The sequence below is a fragment of the Aquila chrysaetos genome, chromosome 8 (assembly GCF_900496995.4).
Source record: "Aquila chrysaetos chrysaetos chromosome 8, bAquChr1.4, whole genome shotgun sequence".
In the NCBI taxonomy this organism is placed as follows: Eukaryota; Metazoa; Chordata; class Aves; order Accipitriformes; family Accipitridae; genus Aquila; species Aquila chrysaetos.
The window spans coordinates 38,616,558-38,640,863 of NC_044011.1; the positions used below are offsets into that span (position 1 = coordinate 38,616,558).

Here is a 24,306-nt window from a genome sequence, read left to right on the forward strand (position 1 = left end):
GTCAGCCAAAGGTTTCGGCACCACTCATGCCTTCCGGGGCTGATGTCGCTGTCTCGGTGCTTCTAGAAGGCAAGGGATTCCCACTAAGGCTACAGTCGTTGCCGTGGTCTTACAGACTGTAAACCCGTGTATCTGCATCTGGCAAAAAGGGCTGCTGCGAGATGACAGTGTTACAAAAGAGGGCTACAAATCACAGCTACCTCCCTGAACGTCTAGAAAGCCAAAGCCCAGCTCACCACACTCCAGCAGATATGAAGTCAGACTCAGGGTCAGGTTTTGATTTCCACGTGGTTTAATAAGTTAACAGGTTCAGCCATTACACAGCAATGGAATTCTTCTTCAACATTTACAAAGGTGCAAAAACTTCATTCATTTAGTCCGAATTAAGTAATTTTATTCTCATCTCTTAAATAGCTACAGTTCCTATTTTTTTCCTCTAAACAATCTGGGGTTAAAATAATCCACCCAGAGAGAAGGCATCAAAGTACAAAAGAGCACGCACAAGGAGGGGTGCTAATTCAAATTCAGCGTGGGTATTTGGTCCGTTACCTGTACGAGCAAGGAAAGGTGGTATAGATCAGTCATGCCTGTAGAAGGAGCTGTGATATCGCAAGTACACAAAGACCTTTTCCAGAAGTTTGACCACCACTGGGATTGTTACTCTACCATGACACTCACCGTGACGTAGGGGGGGGGGAGAGAAGAACAATGCAAAAGATCCCAAAACACGCAAATGCCAGCCACCCAGCATTCAAGCATCTCACCACCTACCCAGAAATGACTTCTCTGTAGGTTTAGCAAACAATGAACTGAGAGAAACCGTCACAGGGAGGAAACTGCATCGCTAAAGACAAAAAAGCGGAACGAAAACATTTCTAAGCGTATGCTTTGCTGTGCGCCTGCTTCTAGTCTAGAAACAGTGCATGCCTGTGGCCCTCATATTGGTTTGAAGAAGTTTTCATTACGCTCTCCTCCACTGAACTGTTTTCTGACTAGCTCTCTACCCTAGTAGTCTCCCCTCGCTCTCCCCCACTTCAGCCAATCTGCCTAAAAACCCATCCTCAACTACATAAGCAGCGTGAGGGTGCTTGCAGGGGCACAAGCTGGACTTGCTTGCTCAAGTCTGCCCCTGCGGAGGTCCATGTAAGAATATTTTGTGGATGCCACAGAAGCTAGTAAGGCGGCTCTCCCGACCCACCAATCGGCCCTGTTGTCCTCAGGCACTTTGCAGCATGACCACTACAGGCATTCAGAGAGCATGCAAACACACGTGCACGCGTGCAATCCCTCTGCCCTCAAATACGTGTGGCCTTTGAGCACCCTCTCCAAGTATCAGGCCTCAGTCAGACATCCATCATGCTACAGCCTACAGCACCCCCAAAACACTGAGGCTTTGCGGTTCCCTCCATTTCTTCCCACGCCCGTTTTCTCTCGCCACAAGAGGATACCCTTCACGGGCTGACACCGAGGGCTTTTTCAACAGGGAGGCTCTTAAACAGCCTTACCAAAACACAAGGAGAGGATGTATCCAGACAGAAATATACTTACAAGCAGACTTAGAGCTAGAGAAATCTATTTTCTTTGGAGAAGTAAAAATACACGGCATAGGAAAGTTCTAGTAACTCTGTTCAGCCAAAATAGGAAAAAAAAACCCCAAAAAACAACCCCCCCCCCCCCCAAACCCAAACAAACCCAAAACCCACAAAAAAAAAAAAAAAAAAAAACAACCCAAACCCAAAATGTATACTTTGGCTTCGTTTACCAGTCACTGTTTCTACTTCTGTAGCTGGCAGCAAAACACAGGATTTGGAACGCAGGCCCTCATAAGCAGGTTGAACTCCTTCAGAAGCCTCCGTGCATTCAAGCTTGCTGCTCTGCCGCTCCTCTTCCCCCATACATTCGGTCAAGGACCGATTTCACAAGGTGCAAATATTGAGCCTACCCTGAGACAGCAATCTGGCAACTGCAGACCATTCGAGTCCAAAAAGTTCAATGGCGGCCTGCGCCGCACACTGGGGTCGCTCTGTGGTCCCAGGCATTATGAAATGCCACAGACCCCGCAAGGGCACCGAGGTGAGGCTATGGGTATCCAGAAGAAGTTAAAGAGGGATTTCAAATAGCATTTCTTCTGTCATAAAGCCAGAAGCACAAGCAGGTATTAAATACAAAAGAGATTTCTTTAAGCAGCACTTCTATGGGGGGAAACCTCCCTGGAACTGTCTTTACAGTTTCTGGAGGCCAAACACCTGCGTGACTTTCCCTTTCTTTCTGAGGAGATTAGGATAGAAGAATTGTTTCTCACAGCAATAATCACACCTCCCCCACAAAGCGGATTCATTACCATTCTTAGCTTCCTGAAGCTGGGAGTCACCTGTGCTCGCATAGCTGGGACTAACAAAACCAGCCGCCTGCTACTTGGGGGATGAAAACAACTGTGCGTGTGAGAAAGGAAGCCATGTACGGATACAAAGAGAAAGGATCAACACGTTAATTGGGAGCGTATCAGAACTAAAAAACTCCCAGTGCACACAGCTGAGCCATTCCCCCCTACCCCTCTGTCCCTCAAAGAGCCGTTTACCCAAACACTCTGAAAAACATTCTGCACTTACCGAGAACGTTTAGAAGAAGATAAAAGGTTACGATCAGTCCTATGCTATAGGACTTTGAGAAGAAATGAAATGGCAGAAAGTACATCTCCGCTAGGAAACACAAGCGGGTGCAGGAATTAATGTTTGGGGATGCACTCTGTCAGCACTTCACAATATCCTTTTCCTTTGCAATCTGTCTAACCAGACACAAACTTCCATAGCAATTTACTGCCCCTGATAAAAAGCGCTGCCAGAAATTCAAGGGAAGATAGACACCAACTGCCATGCGTCCCATGTGCCGTTCGTTCCACAGGCCGCAGTGCAGGCGATTCCCAGATGAGACTTCTGCCAGGTCAAAGCTCAAAATCAAAAGCAGTACCTCCGCTGCAATTCATCAATAGCCCGGAGCCAACAAACTGGGAACAAATTCAGGAAAGCCCATGGACATGTGGCAGAAATTGCCCATTTAACACGGCCAGAAAGGGATCCTCGGTCCCCAGGGCCAGTGAGGAATGCAAGTTTTGGTTTTACTCCTAGCTTTCCTATCGCCTCCTTCCTCTGAGCCAGGCTGAAATATTCTGATTGAAATCTAGTATGTGTTTGTCAGACAAGAACCTCGCTCGCCTTTTCTGCCTCTGGTCTACAGCAACAAGGACAACACTCACTAGCCCTCACAGACCTCCTCATGTACATGAGCCCCAGACTCACGCTGCGGAAGCACGGGTGGGAGCCTCAGGCATTCGCCTCCAGCTGCTCTGCACTGAGACAGCTCGAGCTGCTCTTACTGTGTAGAGAAAAGAATACAGGACTCTTAAACGAGACTTGTGGAAGGTGATAAAGCCGCAACTGAAGAGCTGCTGGCTCTTCTCAAAGTTCCTTTCCATTCAAACCAGCGTTTCTGATGGAAGGTTTCACAGCCATCCCACTAGAGAAGAGGTGCTGTCTGGGCTCAGCCAGCACTTCTCATTCAAAGCAGCTGTGCTGGTTTTGGCTGGGGTAGAGTTAATTTTCTTCACAGTAGCTAGTACGAGGCTATGTTTTGGATTTGTGCTGAAAACAATGTTGATAACACAGGGATGTTTTAGTTATTGCTGAGCAGTGCTTACACAGCGTCAAGGCCTTTTTTGCTTCTCACCCCACCCCACCAGCGAGTACACTGGGGGTGCACACGAAGTTGGGAGAGGACAGAGCTGGGACAGCTGACCCCAACTGACCCAAGGGATATTCCAGACCATATGACATCATGCTCAGCATATAAACCTGTGGGAAGGAGAAGGAAGGGGGGATGTTCAGAGGGATGGCATTTGTCTTCCCGAGTAACCCTTACTCATGATGGAGCCCTGCTTTCCTGGAGATAGCTGAACACCTGCCTGCCGATGGGAAGGAGCAAATGAATTCCTTGTTTTGCTTCACTTGTGCACATGGCTTTTGCTTTACCTATTAAACCATCTTTATCTCAGCCCACAAGTTTTCTCATTTTTACTCTTCCGATTCTCTCCTCCATCCCACTGGAGGGAGTGAGCGAGCAGCCATGTGGTGCTTAGTTGCCAGCTGGGGTTAAACCACAACAGCAACCTTGACATTGTATTAAAAAAGAATAAACAAAAACTGAAAACAGAGCATCAAGTACTGTTAGCAACAGAGGCGGAGTCACAGCAGGGATGGTGCAAGAGAGAATGCCAAACTGGAACCAAACCCCAAGGCTCTGGGAGCAAGGCCGTGCCTGCAAAGGACAGCGCTGCATCAGACGCCGCACCAACCCAGCAAAGGAAGGCTACGTCAAACCGGTGGCCGGATTGTTAGAGGCGAGCCACAGATTGCCAACTTCCACCAGTGCTGCAGCACGAACCGGTCACTTCCATCAAGGAAAATGATTTTCAGTGAGAAACAGCTAGTGCTCCGACATCTGCAGCGCATGGAGCTGCAAACAAAGCCACAGAACCGTGCAGACGAGGAAAGAAACAAAGGATAAAAGACATGAAAGAGCTCGGGGATGACGGAAAGACTCCCGGACCAAAACAAACAGATGGAGAAGAGATTCCTGGTCAGCCAGCTGGACCAGTCCAATTTCTCACGCATGCCCAACCTCTCAGGGAATCAGCAGGAAAAACAGGAAATAGAGTCCCTCCTGCTGGCACACACTGGCATTTTCAATCCAAGCCCTGGGTGACTCTGGCCTTCGCTACCTCCGGACACTTTCAAGAGATGCCCCGAAATTCCCAGCTGCGAATCCTTCCACAGCGGCATACCAAACACATTCCAGTCTTTGGAAATGGCACACGACAGCCGTATCTGTAAGCCAGGATTTGTCCTTCTGAAGAACACAACATGTTGTTTTATGTGCACCATCAAGAGAACAACTGCTTTTTCAGTTGGTCGCATCCTGCGTAAAGCGGGGCGACAGCCCCCACCTCAGGAGGTACCGTAACAGGAGGGCAGAGCTAGCGAATCCAGTCAGGCCCAGACGACTGCTCTTCAGTGAGGTGTTTCCTCCCCTTTGCCCTATCTCCTTAATTCTACAACTCACAGGAGAGCAGGAGTTTCCATTGAAACCAGGCACGCTGACAGGGCATGAGTGTTTCTCCAAAGAGCATCATTACGCTATCCGAACCGGGCCTCTGGGGTTATTCACAATGCGTGCGCGTCAGGAGACCAGAAAGTGGTTCGTCTGGAAGAGCAGTCTCCTCCTGTGCAAGGAGTCGATTTTCCCCTGCGTGCCTCTCCCTCGGCAAATACCCGCTGTGGAAATGCCCACTGCTTGAACATGGTGGATCAGGTTTGCTAGAAGAAAGGAAATACCAGATGCAATCAAGAAAGGCTCCTTCTAGAAGCTACAGGAAACCCTTTCATCAAGTGAAAACATGTAAACTCTTGCCTCTTTCCATCACATGGATTCAGGCTCCACGTCGCTTCAGGCTCCATGTCAGACTCCCCTTTCGCTAGCATCACCACGTTCCTCGCCATCCATCCCCAGCATAGTGCCGGTCCTCAGCGCGAGAACCGCAAGAGGCCAGGTGCTCCGCAGGTCCGGAAGACAGCCTGATGCCCCATCGGGAATGCCCCCCAGGGAAACGGTTCCGCTCGTACAACGGCTGGTGCGCACATGCAGCAGGGACCCTTCCCCGTTCAAGAACATGGATGCAGAAGGAGAGCTGCGTCACAGCATGGCAGCACCGACCAGCCATTCTTGCAAGGGCCTGGGCTTCTACAAAAACTCGCCCAGTGGTTAAAACTTCCTTCTTCTTTGTGATTCCTTCTTTCATCAGCATAGCACAGAAAGCAGGCATCCGTCAGTGCTGTCCGACCCAGAGACTGTTCCAACGGCAGAGCCAGGTGGAGAACATGCAGCTTGCTCTCCCGCCAGCTCACAGCCCAGGAACGCATTGCCCCCCACCACGCCTCAGTCAGGTTACAGCCTCTGCACCAAGCAGAAGCAACAAGAGCATTTAGATGGCCAGTGACCACGTCACACTCTCTCGCTGGAAGAGCCAAGTGAGGCTACAGCCCACACTTCTTGGCAACGTAGCTAACCCAGTAGTTTCTCGATCTTTAACTCTGATGGTCGCCACCTGAGAGCTGCCCCCCACCCCTTTCCAGGACACACCAGCAATGCCAGACAGCTACACAGGCAGAGTCGCTCCTGCAGCTCCCAGGACCCCCGCGGGGATTAGCACGCCACCTGAATTTTTCTGGGAGAGCACGGTGGGGTACGACAGTCGGAGAAGGATAAGCCAAGGCAGACGAGCAGCCTAAGCCCCAGGTTCGCCACCTCCACTCCCCAAACGGCATAAAGCACTGGGGTGTCTTCCCTCAGCCAAGGTTGGAAGGAACTGGACAGCAGGTCACAGATACCGCGGAGTGGGAAGACAAGAGACTAGAAAAAGATCTCTGCGCAATCTTTCTGACGGGCTTCTCCTTCCTTCAGTTCTCACCTGCTGTTGTGCTGTCACTAGCTTTGGGTTTGGATTTAGACTTGAAGGAGAAGCGTTTGATGAGGCGGCGGGAGAAGCTGCCGGTTTTCTTCCTGGCGGCGGAGTTGGCGGTGACATTGGACAAGTCATCGTGTGACTGGCTCAGGCCCGCTTCCTTCTGCTTGCTCCTTCTCCGGAAGATGAGCTTGGTACCACTCCGAAGAAAGCTAACTGCAGAGACAGAAAGGAAGGAGACGGAAACCACGATAGTATCCTCCCCTGGCGAGTCTCCGGGGTGGCAATGCCCCCAGCCGCTCTCAAATGAGCTCTCAAAGACCTCTTCCGCCCCAAGTGGCGGAAGTGCACAGCAGGTCGGCAACCAACCGCAAGACAAAGTCTACGTTCAGGACAGACTCCAACACCAACAAGCTGCTTCACTAAGCACACCGTCACGCGTCCCCTCTGCGTAAACTTCCTTTTACAGAACAATGTCCTCCCTTCGCTGGAAGTGTGCAGAATTGTAATAGAAAGCTAAGACTTGTATGAATGGAAAACAAGTGAGAATGTCTCCACATGGAGACACCAGGAGGAAAACACACCAGGGAAGAGGCCTCTCAGACTAGCCTGTCTCAAGGGCACCCAGATTAGCCAGTCATCAAGCCCCCGGAACAACTGCCCGTGGTTTTCACATGATGCCCAAATCTGGAGACAAATAACGGCAATGACTCCGGAGCGGGCAAGACAGGATGGAGATGCCAATCGCCGTCAGCCCCAAACAGGTGCAAAAAGGCGTATCCAAAACCTGCACGCCATACAAAGCTACAACAGTATTACAGGGGGCTTGCTTTCTGTTTTCTTCCTTCTCTTCCCCACCCGCCATGTCTCTCAAGAATCTGGGCTACACACCTTTCTACCCACTGACGTGCAAACAGGGGGCCACCACAGTTCAAACCGTACCTGGTTGTACCAGGGTACAACCACCACAAAACTCGTCCCACTCCTGTATTCTGAGCAATTGAGATTTTGGCTTGCGCTTGTTTATATAAGTTTGTAGCTAACAGAAACCGTCATAGCTACAAGCAGACAAATCCAAGGTGCACCATCCTCGTAATTAATGCAAGCCTAGAAAGTCCAGAACAGCAGGTCCATCGGGGCAGGCCCACTCCATCATTTAGAAGCAGGGAATTTGTGTGGACATCCTACGATACGACAGGTCAGAGGCGCTAGCTGCTTTGATGCTAACAGACAAAGAGGGAGGACATCGAGGCCTGTACAATCCACACTGTCGGGCAGCCTCCCTTTCCACGCCAGAGGCAGCCAAATTCAGAGGAAGGATCATTATTTATGGACATGTGCCTGATCTGCGGACCCAGAGGCCAGGGAGAGAAAACAGGTTCTCGGGAACATGCAAGCTGCGCAGGGCTCCCATCTAAGAGAGCACAGAAACTGAAAAGGCCGCAGGAATCGGACACCTGCAAATAGAGGAGTTTGGAAACGCTCCAGTGGGAAGCATGGGAGAGAGACAGGCTCTTCCAGGCCCCAGCAGAAGCCACTCTTTGCCATGTCAAAAGCTAGCTGCAGCCCCCACGCTCAGGCAAGGAACTCAAACGTCCCTTTGTCCTCAAGCACCACAGGCTAACACCACAGGCTAACGTTAGCTACCGTTTAACAGTTCATCCTTACCTTTGTGATCTTTTAAGCTCCTCGTCTCAAGGGCTCCCGTGGAGCCAGTTTCAGACTCAACATCTTCCACTGATGGTCTCTCAGAGACATCTGATCGCGTCGTCTCATCCAGCTCCTGGCTGGCCCTTTGTCCTGATGGCAACGCTTCCAGCAGCTGTGACGATTCAGTAGAATCGTGCATCCGGTCAGTCACACCCTCTGCCGCAGAATCCCCATATGCCGTGGCCTCCAGAGATGCAGCATAACCCAGAGAAAGTGCCATTTCATCTTGAGCAATAGGTACCTGGAGGGGGGTCAGACACACAGGGTCTAAAGGATCACATTCATCTCCCGTCTTCCATCCATACCTACATATGGATGCTCCGGTTCCGATCATCAGTGCTAGACAGCACCGATGCGTGATCATCATGCTTTTGCTGAAACACACTGGAACGTGGCAGATTCCAAAGCATTCTGCAGCACCTCCCTCACTCCCGTAAGCAAGTCCAAGGAGAACTCCTTTAGATTCTCCACAAGGTTCCCAACCGGCTACGGCAGCAGCCTCCCTTTCTGTGGCTGCCCTTTGTGAACTCCCACTGGCAGCTGCCCTGCAGACTGGCAAGGTACCTTTGACACTCACTGGGAAGCAGCAACAAGCTGCAAGGAAGCAGCGAGAGCGTTCTGCCAAGCAAGTCGTCTGTGCTAGAACCTTCCCACACTGGTCCCTACGGGACAGGGTGTTTTCACGCACACATCCCTAGAAACAACCTCCCAGATTGGAAATGGAGCCCCCTAACTACCAGAGACCTTGGAAACTCCTGAGATGATCAGCGTGCTACGTTTTGTTGGGGTCTTCTTGGCGGTCTTGTTATTCGTCTCGGTTAGCTGCCTGATCGCCGTCTCAGCCACCGGATCCAAGCCATTGGGCATACGGCTATCCCCTGAGCACAAGAAAGATACCAATGCTTGAAGTAGCAACCTTCAGCACGGGCAAGAGGTCGCTTGCTGATCGTGATGCTTGTAATAGGCAACTACACACGCACAAAGGTAGAGAACAGAATTTATTATGGACTTGCCCGAATAAACCAAAGGAAGGAAGCTCCATATAGGTCTCGGCTCTTTTAGGCACCTGAAAAGTTTCGTTTCCCACCAGGCATAACATTAAAATGTCCTTCCCTCTCAACAAAGACTTCCAAAGACTCCCAAGAGTTTGGGCAGCCTTGGCCATAAACCGTCAACGCAGCTGCAGCACTCTGTCCTGGAGACAATGAGAGCCCCGAGTACATGGTGAGCGAAGCTCTTTGGGTCCGGATAGCCCAGAATGTTCTTGTCAAGCAAGGAAACACCCAGAGTCATGAACTGGATAGCCAAAGTGGAATTTCTTTTACCTGTCCCCACCCGCCACCACCCCTCCACCCCACCTTCACTTGGGCATTCTCTTCTGCAGCAAACGCAGATGAGTTCAGTGACCCACATTCAGACTCCTACTCTCCAAAAAAGGCTAAGGAACACAGTCGCTCCGGTAAGAGCCTCGGATTTCCAAGCACTTACGGCTACTGCTGGGCAAGGGGCTGCGAGGGCAGCCACTCTCCAAAAGCACTGTTGTCTTCTTTTCAGTCACTTCCACCTTGGAAGGAGACCTCGATGGTGAATCTTCATGGCAAAAGAAAGGCAAAGACACAGAGACACCAGTAAGCAGAGGCGAATCTTAGGCAACTTCGCTACCATATCGTGGCCCTCTACACGCACCCCCCAAAAAGCCTTGAGCGCACACTGAGAGCCTGCAGAGGCTGGCTCCATGAGGCTTTGCAGCAACAAAGTAGTAAGAAGCCTATTGGAAAAAGACACATGAAGCAGCCCCATCGCAAGACCCCGTTCATGCCATTTCCCAGCCCCACCTCGTGGAACATCCAGCACCACATTCATCAGGACATCAGACTGCAAGCAGCAACAACCGCTAGTAAGCAAGGTCAACATGCTTTCGGCTCCGCATTGAGAACATACAGCATAACTTCTTCAGCAGTGAAGAAAATAGAGGAAGAGCGGCACAACGCTTAGCTCGACACCATGCAGAGGTTACGCAGTGGCATACACGTTAGAGTTGGGACCTCCCACCACCAAAGGGTATCAGAGAGGCTCATCCCTCTCTCACCTCCCCCCAAACAGAGGGTTGTATCAATTCCCGCCCCCCAAGGCCACGCACAAGTCTCCAGCCAGCCACAAGACGCTAAGGGAACGGCGACAATGCCCACGTTCAGACCCAGAAGCCAAAAGCACCACACAAGGTGCAAGTCTGCAACAACCCCAACAGTTTTGCTACCACCAGCACAAGCGGCCTTGGGAATATCGCAGCTGAGTCTGCACCCCCATAGCGGCCACCCGTACAAGACGCCTGTTGCAGGGCAGCCTCACCCAGTTTGCAGTCTGCCTTGGGCCGGGACTGAATTGTGGTGACAGTAGTCACGATGGTGCCGTCGGGCATGATGGTCCGGTCCATCTCCACCTTCTTCGTGGGAGTAATGCTGGTTCGCAGAGATGTGGCGTGCTGAGCACTCAATGATGTGGGAGACTCCTGGAATAGCAGCTACAAAGAGTAAAGCACAGCTCAGAGAGGCTTTACTCCTCCCAGATGGAAAGGCAGGCATACGGGTGACAAAAGCTACTGCTCTGGGCACCGAGGAGCCATCCCCGCTACAACGTCAGTTGAACAGAGGGAGGGTCAGGGACCGAGGGCCTGGCGACACCCCTCCTTGGTCTAAGGGTCTGCCAGTCCCCTGTGATGAGCCCAGGCCCAATCAGGCTCGTCTCCAGCTAGAGGCTCACATCGTGAACGCTTTCAGAGCACACATTTGGGCCCAGCTTACAGAGTAGTGAGCTCACCTCCAATATAACAGTAGCTTCAGCTGCCAGTGACCGCCCAGCTCCTGGGGCCAGGGAGCAGACCTGTCTCCCAGACGGTTGTTTGGCCAAAGAATCAAGCAAAAGTGTGGCATGTGCCAGCAGCACATCTGCAAGAACGAACAGGAAAACAAAACACACCACATGACCTCGGCACCTCAGATGTCTCCCAGGCAACCTCTGCTTTTGGGAAGCAGCCCTGTGGGCCAACGAAGCAGATCCCCACAACTCCGGTAGCTCCCAGGTTTGAGGCAGGGAGGGGGCAGGCAGCGCTCCTCCGCTCCTCTTCACCAATCCAGAAATTGACTGCCTTAAAGAGGTGGCCATTGCGCAGCCTTCCTAAAACACAGGTGCTGTGCTTAGTCCCCAACTGAGGATAAACGAACAGAGTTAAGAGCCTTCTACAACATTCTTCCAATACACAGGGACAAATCCTCACATCCCTCTCCCCGTTTCAGAGTGGAGACAGGCGGGCCACAGGAACCTCCCGGCTACCAAAAAGGTCAGAGTAAGAGCGTTTCACTAAGGAGAACGGACTCCAGAGTTACTTCACGCAGTCAGAGGCTCACATAAAGACAGGTATGAAAAATCCCTTGCAGAGTTCATCATGCATTGTACTGACACAGAACTACCACAGGCTCAAAGCACAGAAAGTCCCTTAGGCATTTTTGTCTCCCCGTCTTACAATGCATCTTACGGTGGTCCGTACTCACTTCCCCCTCCATCACTGTTCCCCAGGACCTGTAGCTTCAGCTCTTTACTTCTAGGTCCCAACTCCCTGCAGAATCAGAAAAAGACAGGCTGGTATTAGGCAATCTTTGCAAAACGGCCCCAGAGCAAACAACCTCATTCTGTATCTTCCCTCTTTCAAATCTCACACGCTTCGTCACCTTTCCCAAAGCTCCGGCATATGCATGCTACTTTGGAGGACACGACAAGGGGCAGCAAACTACACAGAAGAGGAGAACTCTGGTTCATGTCCCCTGCAGGGCTGTGTAGGCTGCCAGGGGAAGCTGAGAGGGGAATCTGTCTGAAAGGCCAAGATTTACACTCCAGGCCTTCTGCACACACTGCCCACGATTGGTGCTTCTGCCCATCCAGTTAAAGGGGATGGCATCCCAAGGAGCGGGAAATACATATGCAAGCTGGGGCCAATCACCAGAATCGGTAGCCCGGCATGCAGGCAGCACAAACACATGATGCCCTGCAGCACAGACTTCACCTCTGCGCCATCCGCATCAGTTACTGTGGCACGGTAACAACACCCAGAGACCGTGCCAGTCTGCCTCTGCCATGCTGGTCAGAAAGATGGCAAACACTTACAGAAAGAGCTCCTCATTCCACTCCATCTCTGCTGCAGCACCCGCAGTGCCAGCTGTCACCGGCCTCGTCTGCTTCTGCTGTGGTGGGCTGTCCAGTTCTGCCACGCAGCGTATCTCCCCAACTCCTGCAACAGAGGGACAGAGCCCACACATGAGCTCATCAATACTAGGCAGCGGCTTGGTGGACACATGCCCCTCTTTTCCGTTCAAACCCACCCAAAACATACCCTGGCTCCAATCTCACCGCCTGCATGCTCGCCCCTGCAGATCAGCAAAGTTTTCACGCTTACCTTCCTTCTCCTGGCAGCCCAAGTTCAGCACTCGAAGATTCCGGAGCACCAGCTTAGAACCCAGAGGGGCTGCTGCTACTCCGGACGGGGACTCTCGAGTCAACTTATTGCTGGGTACCTGAGGAATGACGAGAGCGAGACAGATGCCTTTATTGTTCACTCGGCAGCACACAGCAGCAAGACATGTGACGTTTGTCCTTGCATCTACCAGGTAGCTCCTCACACAAACATACGTGAATACCCACAGAGCCATCAAGAGATGCTACAGGTTCCCCAAGCTATCAACCTCCAGTGGGCGCCCATGTTATTTCAGATGGAAAATTTAAGGCAGACGGGAAAAGAGACAGACAAGAACAAGCTTGCTGGCTGCCAGTCAGACAACTGAAGACAACAAACCACGGACCATTCCATGTCTGCAAAGGCTGCCCTGGGCGGAGCCTTGGCGTTCAGAGCAACAGAGAGACTGCCGAAACAGAGATGCGTCCCAGGCAGTCCAGCTCCACCTCAACACAAGCGGCACTCAGCATTCAGGAAACAAGATACAAACAGAGCTGCCCTTCGGAGCAGTTTCTAATTATCCCTACTCCCCACGCCACAATAACCCAACTCCTATGACAGCGCAAGCCAGGATGCGTCTGTCACCCAGAAGCGAGTAGTCTCAACCCTTGGACTCCTGCCTGAGCCTCAGCCCTCAGAAGAGCCCTGGGGCACAGTGTTTGAGGCACAAGAAGAACATGAGGAGAGAGCCTTACCGCACCAGCTCCAGTGGTGCAGGCCTTCAGATTCACCATCATGGCTGGCTGCGTGCTGACAATGGTATCCTCGATCAGATCCTTTATGGTGGACAGATCCACTCTCCCTTCATTCTTCTCTCCGCAAATCAAGAGAAAATGCAGGAAAGTCATAACGAGGCACACACATTCTCTCCTTATACAGCCCCAACTGCCTCTCGAACCTCTAAGATGCTACACAGTCTTCCTCCCAGTAATAATGTCCCAGGTACTCTTCCCATATCCTGTACTCGCTCTCCCCAGTGCTTAAAGTTTCCATGTAACAACTGCAGGCAAATGTAAGTTGTCTAAATGAAGCAAACTAAGCCTCCACATCTGTAGTCTGTCCATGGCAAATTTTGACAATACAGCTTTTACAGTTTGCCACCTCCTCACCACCTCGTGAGACAGTACTACCGCACTTTCAGGAGAACAGCCAAAATCCTACATCTACTCAGGGTAAAGCAACAAGGGTGTCAATAAAACAAACAAATCAACCAACCTATTTGGATCACAGAAGCACAAGCATGCCCACCTTCAGATCGTTAAACCTCTAATACCCACGGGTTCCCCACACTAACCTCTGAAAAAAAACCCAAACAAACAAAAGAAACAAACTAACAAACAAACAAAAAAAACCCCTAACCAACCCAGCTCATTTTGCAGCTCTACACCTGACACCGGCAGGAGGACCTACATAGACAGACGGCCTTTTTTGCTATGCAGACTCCCCTTCAGATATTATGCCAGACTCGGACAACAGACATGAGAACCTGCTTCAGCCCTCTTGAGGATGCACTGTTTTGACAGAGCTGAGCTAGTATCGATTCCAGGGCGAAAGAATCCCCTTCCTCGCCCTAAAGGGCCACAACAGTGAGTTGCCAACCTCTCCCCTCTGCATCAGCTTTCCTCCTGGCTCGGTGCTGTTTCTGCCCTTCCCGCCCTTCCTCCACTCGAGACCAGTCTCCCACTCTTTGCCGCTCACCTCGCGAAGCTGAAGTCTCGGAAGAACCGAAAGGTTCAAGTCTGGTCTGTCCTTGAACATCCACGACACCAGGAGACCTTCGTTCTGTATCTCCTCCAAGTGGATCTCCACCTGGCACAGAACAAATACCCATAGTCAAGAACAGTTTCCGTTTCCATTAGGTGCTTTTTGCTCTGCTTCAAATTCAGCAACTGAAAGGCCCTCACACCAGTGCAACAATAAGAGACAGAATGTAAGAACACAAGTGGTCCCGGGCCTACGGGAAGAAGCAGCTGCAGAAGCCTCATCGCTCTGTAGCAAGATCTGGCTTCCTCTCTGCCTTTGGATGCCCACGTGCCATCAGAGGGAAAAATAATAGGTTATTTCTACGGCTGAAGCAGCAGCCTGCAGGACAACCCAAAAGAACGAGCTGAGCACTGACACGGGGTGTTTACTGAGCTACGTCAATTAACCATCGGCAAACCTAAGTACGGCCATTTGTAAGTTAGCAATGAGTCTCTAGGAGATCATTCTCAGATTGAAAACTCATCCAGGCCACCAATAGTCTGCCACCAGCAACAAACCAGACTGTACACCATCCCGTAGTTCAGCTGAAAAGTTGCACACCCATACACCTGACAGGCATCGTTAACGCAACAGACAGAAACAGAACCACACAGAAAGATCTCCTGACCTGGTATCTCTAGTAAAAACAGGGGAGTTAAATTTAACATAGTTCTAAAGCAATTGACAGACTGACATTTATTTACCATGAACACAGAAGGTCGTCAGTCGAAAGTGACAGATCTGGGACACGGTAGCCAGGTAAGCAACCAACACGATGTGCATAAAAAAGACAAGGCACAACTGGGGATACAGCACTCAAAGCATTCCGACCAACAGGCATACGGTAACCTTAGCAGCATTTCACAATGCAGCAGCAAGACCTCAATTAGAATACCACATGCAATTCTCTACAAGAACAACCAACCCAAAACTTCAGCAGGCGCAGACAAGGAGACCTAGAAAATGGCAGTGAGTAGAGGAGCAACTTGATGAGATGTGACAAAGGCCACCTGGCTCCCAGAGACTACACAAAGATGAAAAGCGATGGCAGTTGCCACCCACAACTACATCGGCAGCAGGCATGCCAAATGCCGAGGAGAGAGAGAGAAGCTATTTAAATGACCGTGGAACAGAGGCACAAAACCAAACTGGGATGATCTGATAAACATTGGTTGAAAATTTCACTAAAGCTTCTGAGAGCAAAGGCATCCTAGGAACAACGTTCCGACTGCAATAGCATGGGATAGGCTTCTGCTACCACAGAGTTACTTCTAATTTTGCCATGTCTCCCTACAGCACAGACGAGCGCGTGGTCTCCAAGCGAGATACCGTCTCCAGCATCAAGCCCTTCTTCACAATGGGAACAAAATCACATTCCAGAGAAGCAAATCCAGCCACAAAGTGACTGCGGAGCTACCACCCATTGCAATTTCACAGAACTTCTGTTCTGGAAGAAGCATCTCACACAGAAAAAGTCTGTATCACACTCTTGTGAATGTACTAAGGGGAGCACTGACAAGCAAACCATTCCTCACTGTGGATTTCTTTTTCACACCAACAACCAGGACAACACCATAATCGTACATATGCACAGGACATATCTTTCCCTATCCATCACACCGCAAGGGGAATTGAAATCTGTGGACCTTTTGCTTCTCAAACACGCCCTTAAAAACACAGTATAGAACGCTGCCATGCCTCAAATCTCTCTGGATTTTGTTATGGCTACGTTACATGGCCAAGATCTGCAAAACAAGACTCAGAAAACGGGACTCGGCACAGAGATCAGGAATATTTGCCACCCCACCACACATTAGCGACAGCACACTCCTCCTTCTGGCACAACAAGGCCTTTATTTGCACTAAATCAGGTCCTCTTTCCTCGATCAGCATGGGGCCGGGTGAAAGAACAAGTTCAATGGCTAACTTTACAACTGTTACCTGAGCCTGCAGCACAGCCAAAGTGACATGATAGGTGTCCACAGAAACAGCAACCGGGGACTGCTGAGTAACAGAGACAGGGAATTTCACAGCTTCAGCTGACAGATGGCAGTACAGCACCTAGAGAGAAAAGGAAGATGAGTTTATATCCTCGGTGAGAGGCAGCCGTGCAATGGCAAAACCTCTAAAAGCAATGGGCAAGGTTGACCCATTGTGGCAGGAAAGAAACTTACTCCCAGACTCCCAGACCCAGTTCCACACTGCCAACCTGCCATTTCAGACTCAGTACATGAGGCAGTAAAGACCTATTGGTGACAGAAGCTCTCTCCTCCTCTCCACTGTAGGACCCCAATATTCAGGCTTGGCATCCATACGCCCCAGCTCCAGCAACACATCTGCCACCGGGGCTCTCCCAGAGCACACCGATGCGCAGTCCCAGAGCCGCAATCTCACGAGCTCGTCAACAGACCTCCGAAGTCTACAACAGACCTCGCCCAAAATTTCCCTGGTTCCACCATCCCCATTGCGCAGGCCTCCGCAATCTCCATAGAACACACCCTCAGTTGATGGAAAAACCCCACACCGTACAATTCAGAACAGCAAAGCCTTACCATGCTGTGGTCCGACTGTCCCTTGCATGTCACGCGACTTATATTTGCGGCTGGTGGTAACTGAGGACCCTCTTCAAATGTGATCTGCACTGAACTCTATGAAAAAAAGAAGTCTGTTAGTTCCCAGTGGTCAAGGTATTCCAGATCGTTTCAAAGAGGACAAATGATTCTTATGTGGGGCCCTAGAGACACTCCAGTCCATTTCCATGAACCCGGCCAGCACGCAGAACCATCACACACTGCAATTCTACCCACCTCGGCTTGTCCATACAGAGAAAGGAAACAAGGTCTCCAGTCAAGGCTTAGAGTCGCAAACACTAAGTTAATCTCAGACAGGCAAGCCCAAATGAGAATGGAAAATTGTTCTGGATAGCAGTCAGCTATAAGTCAAGTGTGTGAACCCTTCTTCATTGCAAAAGCTTTGCTGTTTCTTCTCTCTATATCTCTCTCTCTCTCCCCTCTCTGTGTTAATCCTGCCCCAACTCAAAAAAAAAAACCCCAAAACAACAACCCCACACACACACCACAATACCAATCAACAACAATAAAATCCACCCTCAGCTTATGGTACATCAGCTCCTGTGCTTGACCCGTTCCCTTTTTCCACCCTGTCCTGGTTTATTAGATTACAATCTCCACTGCAGAAGCATCCCTATTCTTCGTTTGAGGATTTCCCCATATAACAGGACCAGTTCTCTACAGAGAACCCTTCTCAAGAAATACAAGACCAAGATAAAGAGTTGAGAGCATGCTTGCAGAAAACCTACCCCCCAAAGATTCCCTCTGCTCACAAGGGGCAAGAAGAGAGAGACAGCAGGCAATCCGAGCACAAGGACACGACCGTTTGCCGAGCTGCTCTTGTTTTAGGGCCAGGGTGACCGAAAGGGAGAATAAAGGTGTGGGAAACCACACTCTTTTTCTCAAGTGAACGAGACTGTGCACTGTCACCTCTGCAACAGACTGACCCAGGTGACAGGCGGAAGGTGGGTGGAAAGGGCTCTCGGGCACTAATCTGATTGACATACATACTACAACCTGAAGAGCCGTTTGCCCACCAAAAACTAGTCTGGACGCCTGCCCTCCTCTCAACACAGACACGAGGCAGCTCTCCCAGTGACCAAACTTCAAAACTGAAAGACTCAATGGAGAAACAATGTCAGATCACTCCCTGCTCTTCATGCTATTAATGCTTGCTGTTTCTTCTTCTCGCAAGCCTCCTCCACCAGAGCTGTGCATTCACCCACCTGGGTCAGTCCAGATTATCAGGACAGCCCTTTCTCTCCACAGCCAGAACCTCTGCCCAATGACTCAAGTATATAATCATCAGCAGCAAGCTGTTGCCCTGTTCTTCCCAATACGTCACAGTCTCACCAAACTGGGCGGCATTGGCCAACTTCAAAAGATCTCATTACTCAGCCCACTCGGAATGAACTGCATGCACAAGGCAGCACAAATCTAGAATTACGCCAAGGCAGGGAAAAAACACAGAAGAAAAATAAAATGAGGAGCATAGCATGCACTTGAGAGGCAACTCAATTCTTTCCAAGTCTTTGCCGGTTTTAAGGCAAGTAACTTGAAATCCCAACAGGAAATATGAAATACCAGCTGCTAACATTTAAAGATCTACAGAAAAAAGTGAGACCTTGTGACCGAAGCCATTCTCTGGAGTACCAAACACGAGAATGAGACACATCCAGGAGGCAGACCGACCCTCACTTGCCCACTGCCAGCTCCCTCAGATCACGCTCCTAGCAGAATCTGCCCAAATTCAGATGCTGGCGTGCTCTGACCACAAACACGCTGCTATAAAGCTCCCACCGCGCGTATTACATTCTCACGTTCACCGTGATTCAGAAACACAAGGAAGCGTGGGCAAGTCTATACCTGAATGAGATTAGGACGTGTTCTTTTTAAATTCACCAAGGTGGAAGAACCCATGCAGAAACAACAAAACCACAGAAGGAAACAGACTATCAAGAGGGAAGCAACTGAACAGTGTTCCTCCAGGACTAGGACTCAGGAACGCTAGCCTCGCTCTATCATCCTTTTATGGAAAACCATGAGACTTCCACCCCATTTTCAGCATTTTCCTTTCCCTTTCTTGGGACTATGCACAAGGGAAAATGCGACAGCACACCCAGAGGATGGTAAAGACAGCTCTCGAACAGGCAATCAAGACAGGAATCTACGGTTCTTCCCCAGCCATACCAACAAGCCTGCGGAATCTGAGAGCCAAGACCCTCCGCTGTTCTGAGTTCACGCCGACAGCCTGACGTACTCACAACCATCGGCTCCTCCACAACAATTCCACTATTAAACCCAGCTTTGCAGAGCTGCATTTCCTTATGGCTTTTTGTCAGTTGATAAGCTAAAATGAAAAAAATGTGACAGCAAAAGGAGCTAAGAATAAGTCTACCTGGGGAGAAAGCGAGATCACTCGCTTCTAAGCGTAAATCTATCCGCAACTGCCCTCGGGACTTAAAAGGAGAGCAGGGGTGGAGTCAGACTGGGAGTGGGGAAGGAGGCACTGTCAATTGCAATGAGCCCCATCAGGCCTTATGTCCCTTCCGTTGACCGGATTCAAGAATAATTTCGTAGGAGACAGGGACTGGGGGGGGGCCAGGGCAGAGGGGGCCACAGGGGAATACAAGGCTAGCGCATTTTCAATGATGGAATTATTTTCAACAACGAAATTGCCATCAGTTCTAAACTGAGGTTTACCTGAGAACTACAATGCACCGCAAAAAAGGAGATGCAGCTTCTCCTTCAAGACCTCAGCAGACGGCAGAACTATCCTTTATGCAACATCATCACAACGACAAAACAAAGAATCCTAACACACACTGAGCCCAGAACAAGTCTGTTCTGCACTCTTCAGAAGGTGTGCATGGACTACATGGAGGAGACTGTAGTCAACCTGAGGCTGACTTCCCTTAATCGCATCAAACTTTTAAAAGACCAGAGGAGTATTGCTTAAAAAAAATTCTCAGTTACAGTTAGCACTTTCATATTATTAAGTCCCTACCCTCTTCTCATTCAGCAGCCCCCTAGATCACCTGAAAACATAATTCCTCAGGGCATGGCACGGCACGAAAAGTCACTCAGCCTTGCAATATGTTAGCGAAGTTGCAACGGAGACTAAAACGGTCTTACTTCTTCTTCTACTGGTACAGCCGCCCAGCACTACAGGCTGTAACATGAAAGTTCTCATATAAGTCAGCGAGGAGCTCCTCAGCAGAACGCATCTTGCAAAAACTCAACACCGAAGCGCCAGCTAAAAGACAAAATGCTAATTTTCAGTTGTTTTATTGCCTGACAAACAGATACCTCAAACATAACTGTGTTATACAGGACCGTTGTGAGTCTAGGCCAAACATTGCAACACCCTAACTTTCTATATGGATTGCAAAGTGACTGAAATCATTACGTAAGTAGTCATCTTGAGCAACAATTACATATCTCCGTGGCTTTGTCAGCATTACTTGGATTCATGGCCCACACTAACTCTTCCACCTCTATTCCTGATCGAAGTCTGTGCCATTTCTTCCACATGTCCAAAAGAATTTCCATGTCTTAATTCCAAGGCACAAGGAAGAAACACTAGCAAAAAGATCATTGTTATCTCTTTCCCAGTTACATGATCGGTCACTTTATCCCATTTTATGAGGACCAGGGGGCTGAGCACTGGACTTCTACGGCTCAAAAGCAAGGCATTGGCAGGAATGGGACACCTGAGGGGTGTGAGAAGAAAAGGGTCCGAGATGGAGTATTTTTCCCAGTTAAACACATGTAAGCAGCTCCAGGTAACTCCCGATCTTATCCAGAAACCCACATAAGACACAGCCCGCCAGGGTAACCACCAGGCCCCACTTCAGAGAACAGCTTTTAGACCCAGCAACTCACTACAGCAACGCCGCTTTCTGAGGAACGACTGCAGCTGAAACCGAAGCATGGCCCTCCAGGGGCCTCTGTGCCATTTCAGCCATCAGGTAATCTTCACCTTACAGGAGTTCTAAATTCTGGAACATAGAAATTCAGGTCATTTTGTGAGAATCTGAGGAATTCGGCACACAACGGAAGAGTGCAGCGCATCAGATACAGGTGACTGCTGACATTTGGCCACCATGGCCACAGCGTTCTGACAAGAGGGGCACGGGACGAGAGGGTGCGTTTCTACGGGGTGGGGTGGAGGGGGATTTCACAGATCTTCTCACTTCTGTTCGGTCCCTCTCTCCGAAGAGGGACGGCCTCTGCCTGTGCGTGCTCTGTCCCAGAGAAAGGCCCTCAACTTTCCTGTCAGGTCTTGAAAAGACAAGAAGCAGTTGCTGTGCACTGTACTGAGCCAACTGCAGGGGAGCCACTAAGTGTCACTCACAGCAGCGGATCCCCTCAATACAATATGCATCGTATCAGAACGAACTTACTTTCCATCACAAAATAAAGAGCTGGCTTTGAGGGTTCAACACGAGCAGGATCTGCAGGGTTTTGGCTTCCGTACGATAAATCGGCTGAGCGTATCCTGACACTCAGAAGTTTTCCGCAGCAAAAACGACAGCTTTTTCAGGATGCGGATCTCGGGTTCAATGCTGCAGCTGGCTATTTGCAAGACCAGGGGAAGGCGGGGAGGAGGAGGGAGGGAGAAAGGAATGGAGTCAGGCAGGCAGAAGAACTTTAGCAGCTGACATGTTAAACACCAGACCAAGTTTCTCACATCTTACCCAGTGTAACTATCAAGAGCATAATCTTACGCTACATAATCTAGTCTCGTTTAGTTCCAGACAAAAGATTCAGTTCCAACAGCCTGCAGCAGGTAGTAGTCCCACATCCGCCTTATACAGTGCCACCCTCTCAATCTTCTTGTACCTCATCGTGTAAAATCAAGAACATAGCCCGGTTAGGCTACTCGTTAGGCTACTACTCGTAATCAGTCCTACCATCTCTCAGAGGAGTCAGGCCCCCACTCTGGACTCCTCCTGCCCTTGGACTGTTTTCTAACTCTCTTTTAGAGTACGATGAAGGCTTCTGAACTCGTTCAAGTAACCAGTACAAGAAATGGGACTTGAACACAACAACAGGGCCAGTCGATTTTTCCCCCCACTGCCAGCTATGAAAACTTCTTACCCTATTTTGGAACGGGCACCTTACCGTTTTCTCAGTTGTTGACAACTAAGCACAAGCAATTCATGACATTAAAGGAAATTAAAAGACAAAGAATCACCAGAGAAGTAACAGCCAAATTCACAAAAGCAGGCACAGCTTACGGTTTGATGGTTAACCTGATCTTTATCCCCATATCTGGCAGACCAACTGCGCCTTTGTGGAAAGATCCATTTTTCCACCGACCTCTTGGGAACAGAGCACTCAGTCTCTTGAAAACCTGTCAGAGGATAAGCTCACGCTAAAACCAATGAACAACTTTGAATACCCTGTCCTTCGACACCATCAGAGCCTGCACGGGGATACAAACATCCATTCCCATTTTCTAATGCTAGCCAGCTAGATCTAAGGTGGGAAAGAGAGACCGGGTGCGGCTACATTTCTGTTAAAAAGGACAATTTCACTTATCGCAAGTAGCAATGAAGGAGAAACTGTGCCAACTTTTCCAAGTCAATCTAACGTTTGGTAAGTCAATCTAACAAGGCAAAGTAAGGAGGAGGTGAGAAGTCATGCCACGCATGGAGCAGAGAGAACTACAGGTGGGAAAGCAAAGGACTGAACACAATGGAACAAGGAACAAAAACTTAGTTTCTTCAAAAGGAAAACAATAAAAACTAGCTGGGGAGCATCAGTGAGGCAGGTCCAATGAACCAAATCTGTGCAAAACGGTGGCAATAAGCAACACCCAGCTTCACGAGCAGGGTCTCTGACACACCTCAACATCGGAAGACGAGACATACATAAGACAAGCATTAAGAAAGGTAAGGTTCGGAACAAGTCAATTCCCCCATCCATCTGTAATAGGCAGAAGATACAATTTAGCAGTTAAATCAGCCGGGGAACAGGGGTACACAATCGTACGCGGACAGCCCATCTGCATTCATACCTGCACAATACTTGTAAAGGCTGATTCTATGCATTTCTTACAAGTACAAAACTCGCCTTGAGACACGCTGCTCTTCCAAGTAGTAACACTCAACCATCTCGCCTCGTAGAAGCGACAGACAACAAAGTCTCTCAGAAAACTCACCGCTCCCCCACGGCCAACATACAGGGTACCAGCACCAAGCAGTACCGGCTATGGCTTTCTTTACAAAACCTGTGACAGTCTGTGCTCTAAATCCACGTTACCTGGTCTTATGTGACTTTGTACATCCTTTCAAAAGGAGTGGCGGACAACACTTTTAAATATTCTCTGCCCTACAATACTTGACACCGGTAAAACAAAAACATACCCAGTCTGAGGCCAGAAAAGGAATGCAAAAGGGGGCTCATCACGCACAAATATCCCAATTCTGGTCGTTTTGCACTTCCTAATGCCAGGAGGCAACCATCATCCAAAAATAATCACAGCTCTCGCTCTGCGCTTTGAAGGAGATTGTTTGATTAAATCCTTTCAAAAAGGGTTCTGCTCCGCTACCATTAAGGACTACGGAACTTCAAGAACACCGCGCTTGACCTACGTGATTAAGATTTGTTCTGTCTTGTGCAGTTACTTTCAAGTACAACTGCTTAACAAGCCTTATTAACCCTTCTGCTCTCAAGATGCCAGACAACGCTATCTAATTGAAGCAGGAAAACAAAAGGCCGAAACCGAACTGCCCTGTACTTGCCAATGAAGTTAAGCCCTCCTTCGGTCAAACCGCAGAGGACACTCATTCAGGTTCTGCAGCCTTTATGTAAATGGCTGTATCGCACGGGTGCAACTTCCACTCCTTGTAACTGAAAAGGACTTGCCCGAAAAAAGACAGGTACCATGCAGGCGACACATAACAAAACCAAGCATTTCTTCCTAAGTCACCTCCCTCAAAGATCCAATTTCTTCTCATCCCAGCGAGTTATTATCAAGGGATTACACTGAGGCAAACAAAAATACAGAGAAATGAAGAGCTACAGAAGGTATGCTGGAAAAACTGCTATGCAAACATTCCCAAAGGAGCCAAAGCCATGACAGTACCTACAGGGTTAGACTTTACAAAGCCTATTACGTTGATACACCTAACAACAGTCGGGGGCAGGGGGAGTAATAATTTCTCATTCCTCCCCGCCTTCATCAATCGCCTGACTTTTTCACGTGGTCGTGCTGCACTCAGAGATCTGCTTTTCTGTCCTGCCTCTAGTCCACA

At 49.6% G+C, this 24,306-nt stretch overlaps 1 protein-coding gene across 5 annotated transcripts in view; it reads right to left on the reverse strand.

Annotated features, from left to right (window-relative positions):
- C2CD2L (C2CD2 like) overlaps positions 1-24,306 on the reverse strand; it is a 31,833-nt gene that overhangs the window by 5,054 nt on the left and 2,473 nt on the right. For 2 of the 5 annotated variants that reach the window (XM_041125334.1, XM_041125333.1), the window contains exons 2-14: positions 17,024-17,119; positions 16,413-16,532; positions 14,427-14,537; positions 13,424-13,537; positions 12,672-12,789; positions 12,383-12,506; positions 11,773-11,837; positions 11,042-11,169; positions 10,574-10,745; positions 9,713-9,814; positions 8,969-9,102; positions 8,183-8,465; positions 6,521-6,730 (exon numbers count right to left, since the gene is read on the reverse strand). In XM_041125334.1, coding sequence (XP_040981268.1) covers positions 6,521-6,730; positions 8,183-8,465; positions 8,969-9,102; positions 9,713-9,814; positions 10,574-10,745; positions 11,042-11,169; positions 11,773-11,837; positions 12,383-12,506; positions 12,672-12,789; positions 13,424-13,537; positions 14,427-14,537; positions 16,413-16,532; positions 17,024-17,119 — 1,777 coding nt within the window. Of the gene's footprint in view, positions 1-4,107; positions 6,731-8,182; positions 8,466-8,968; positions 9,103-9,712; positions 9,815-10,573; positions 10,746-11,041; positions 11,170-11,772; positions 11,838-12,382; positions 12,507-12,671; positions 12,790-13,423; positions 13,538-14,426; positions 14,538-16,412; positions 16,533-17,023; positions 17,120-24,306 lie in introns of those variants that run through there. The other 3 variants (XM_030021917.2, XM_030021916.2, XM_041125335.1) reach the window with 2 other exon arrangements.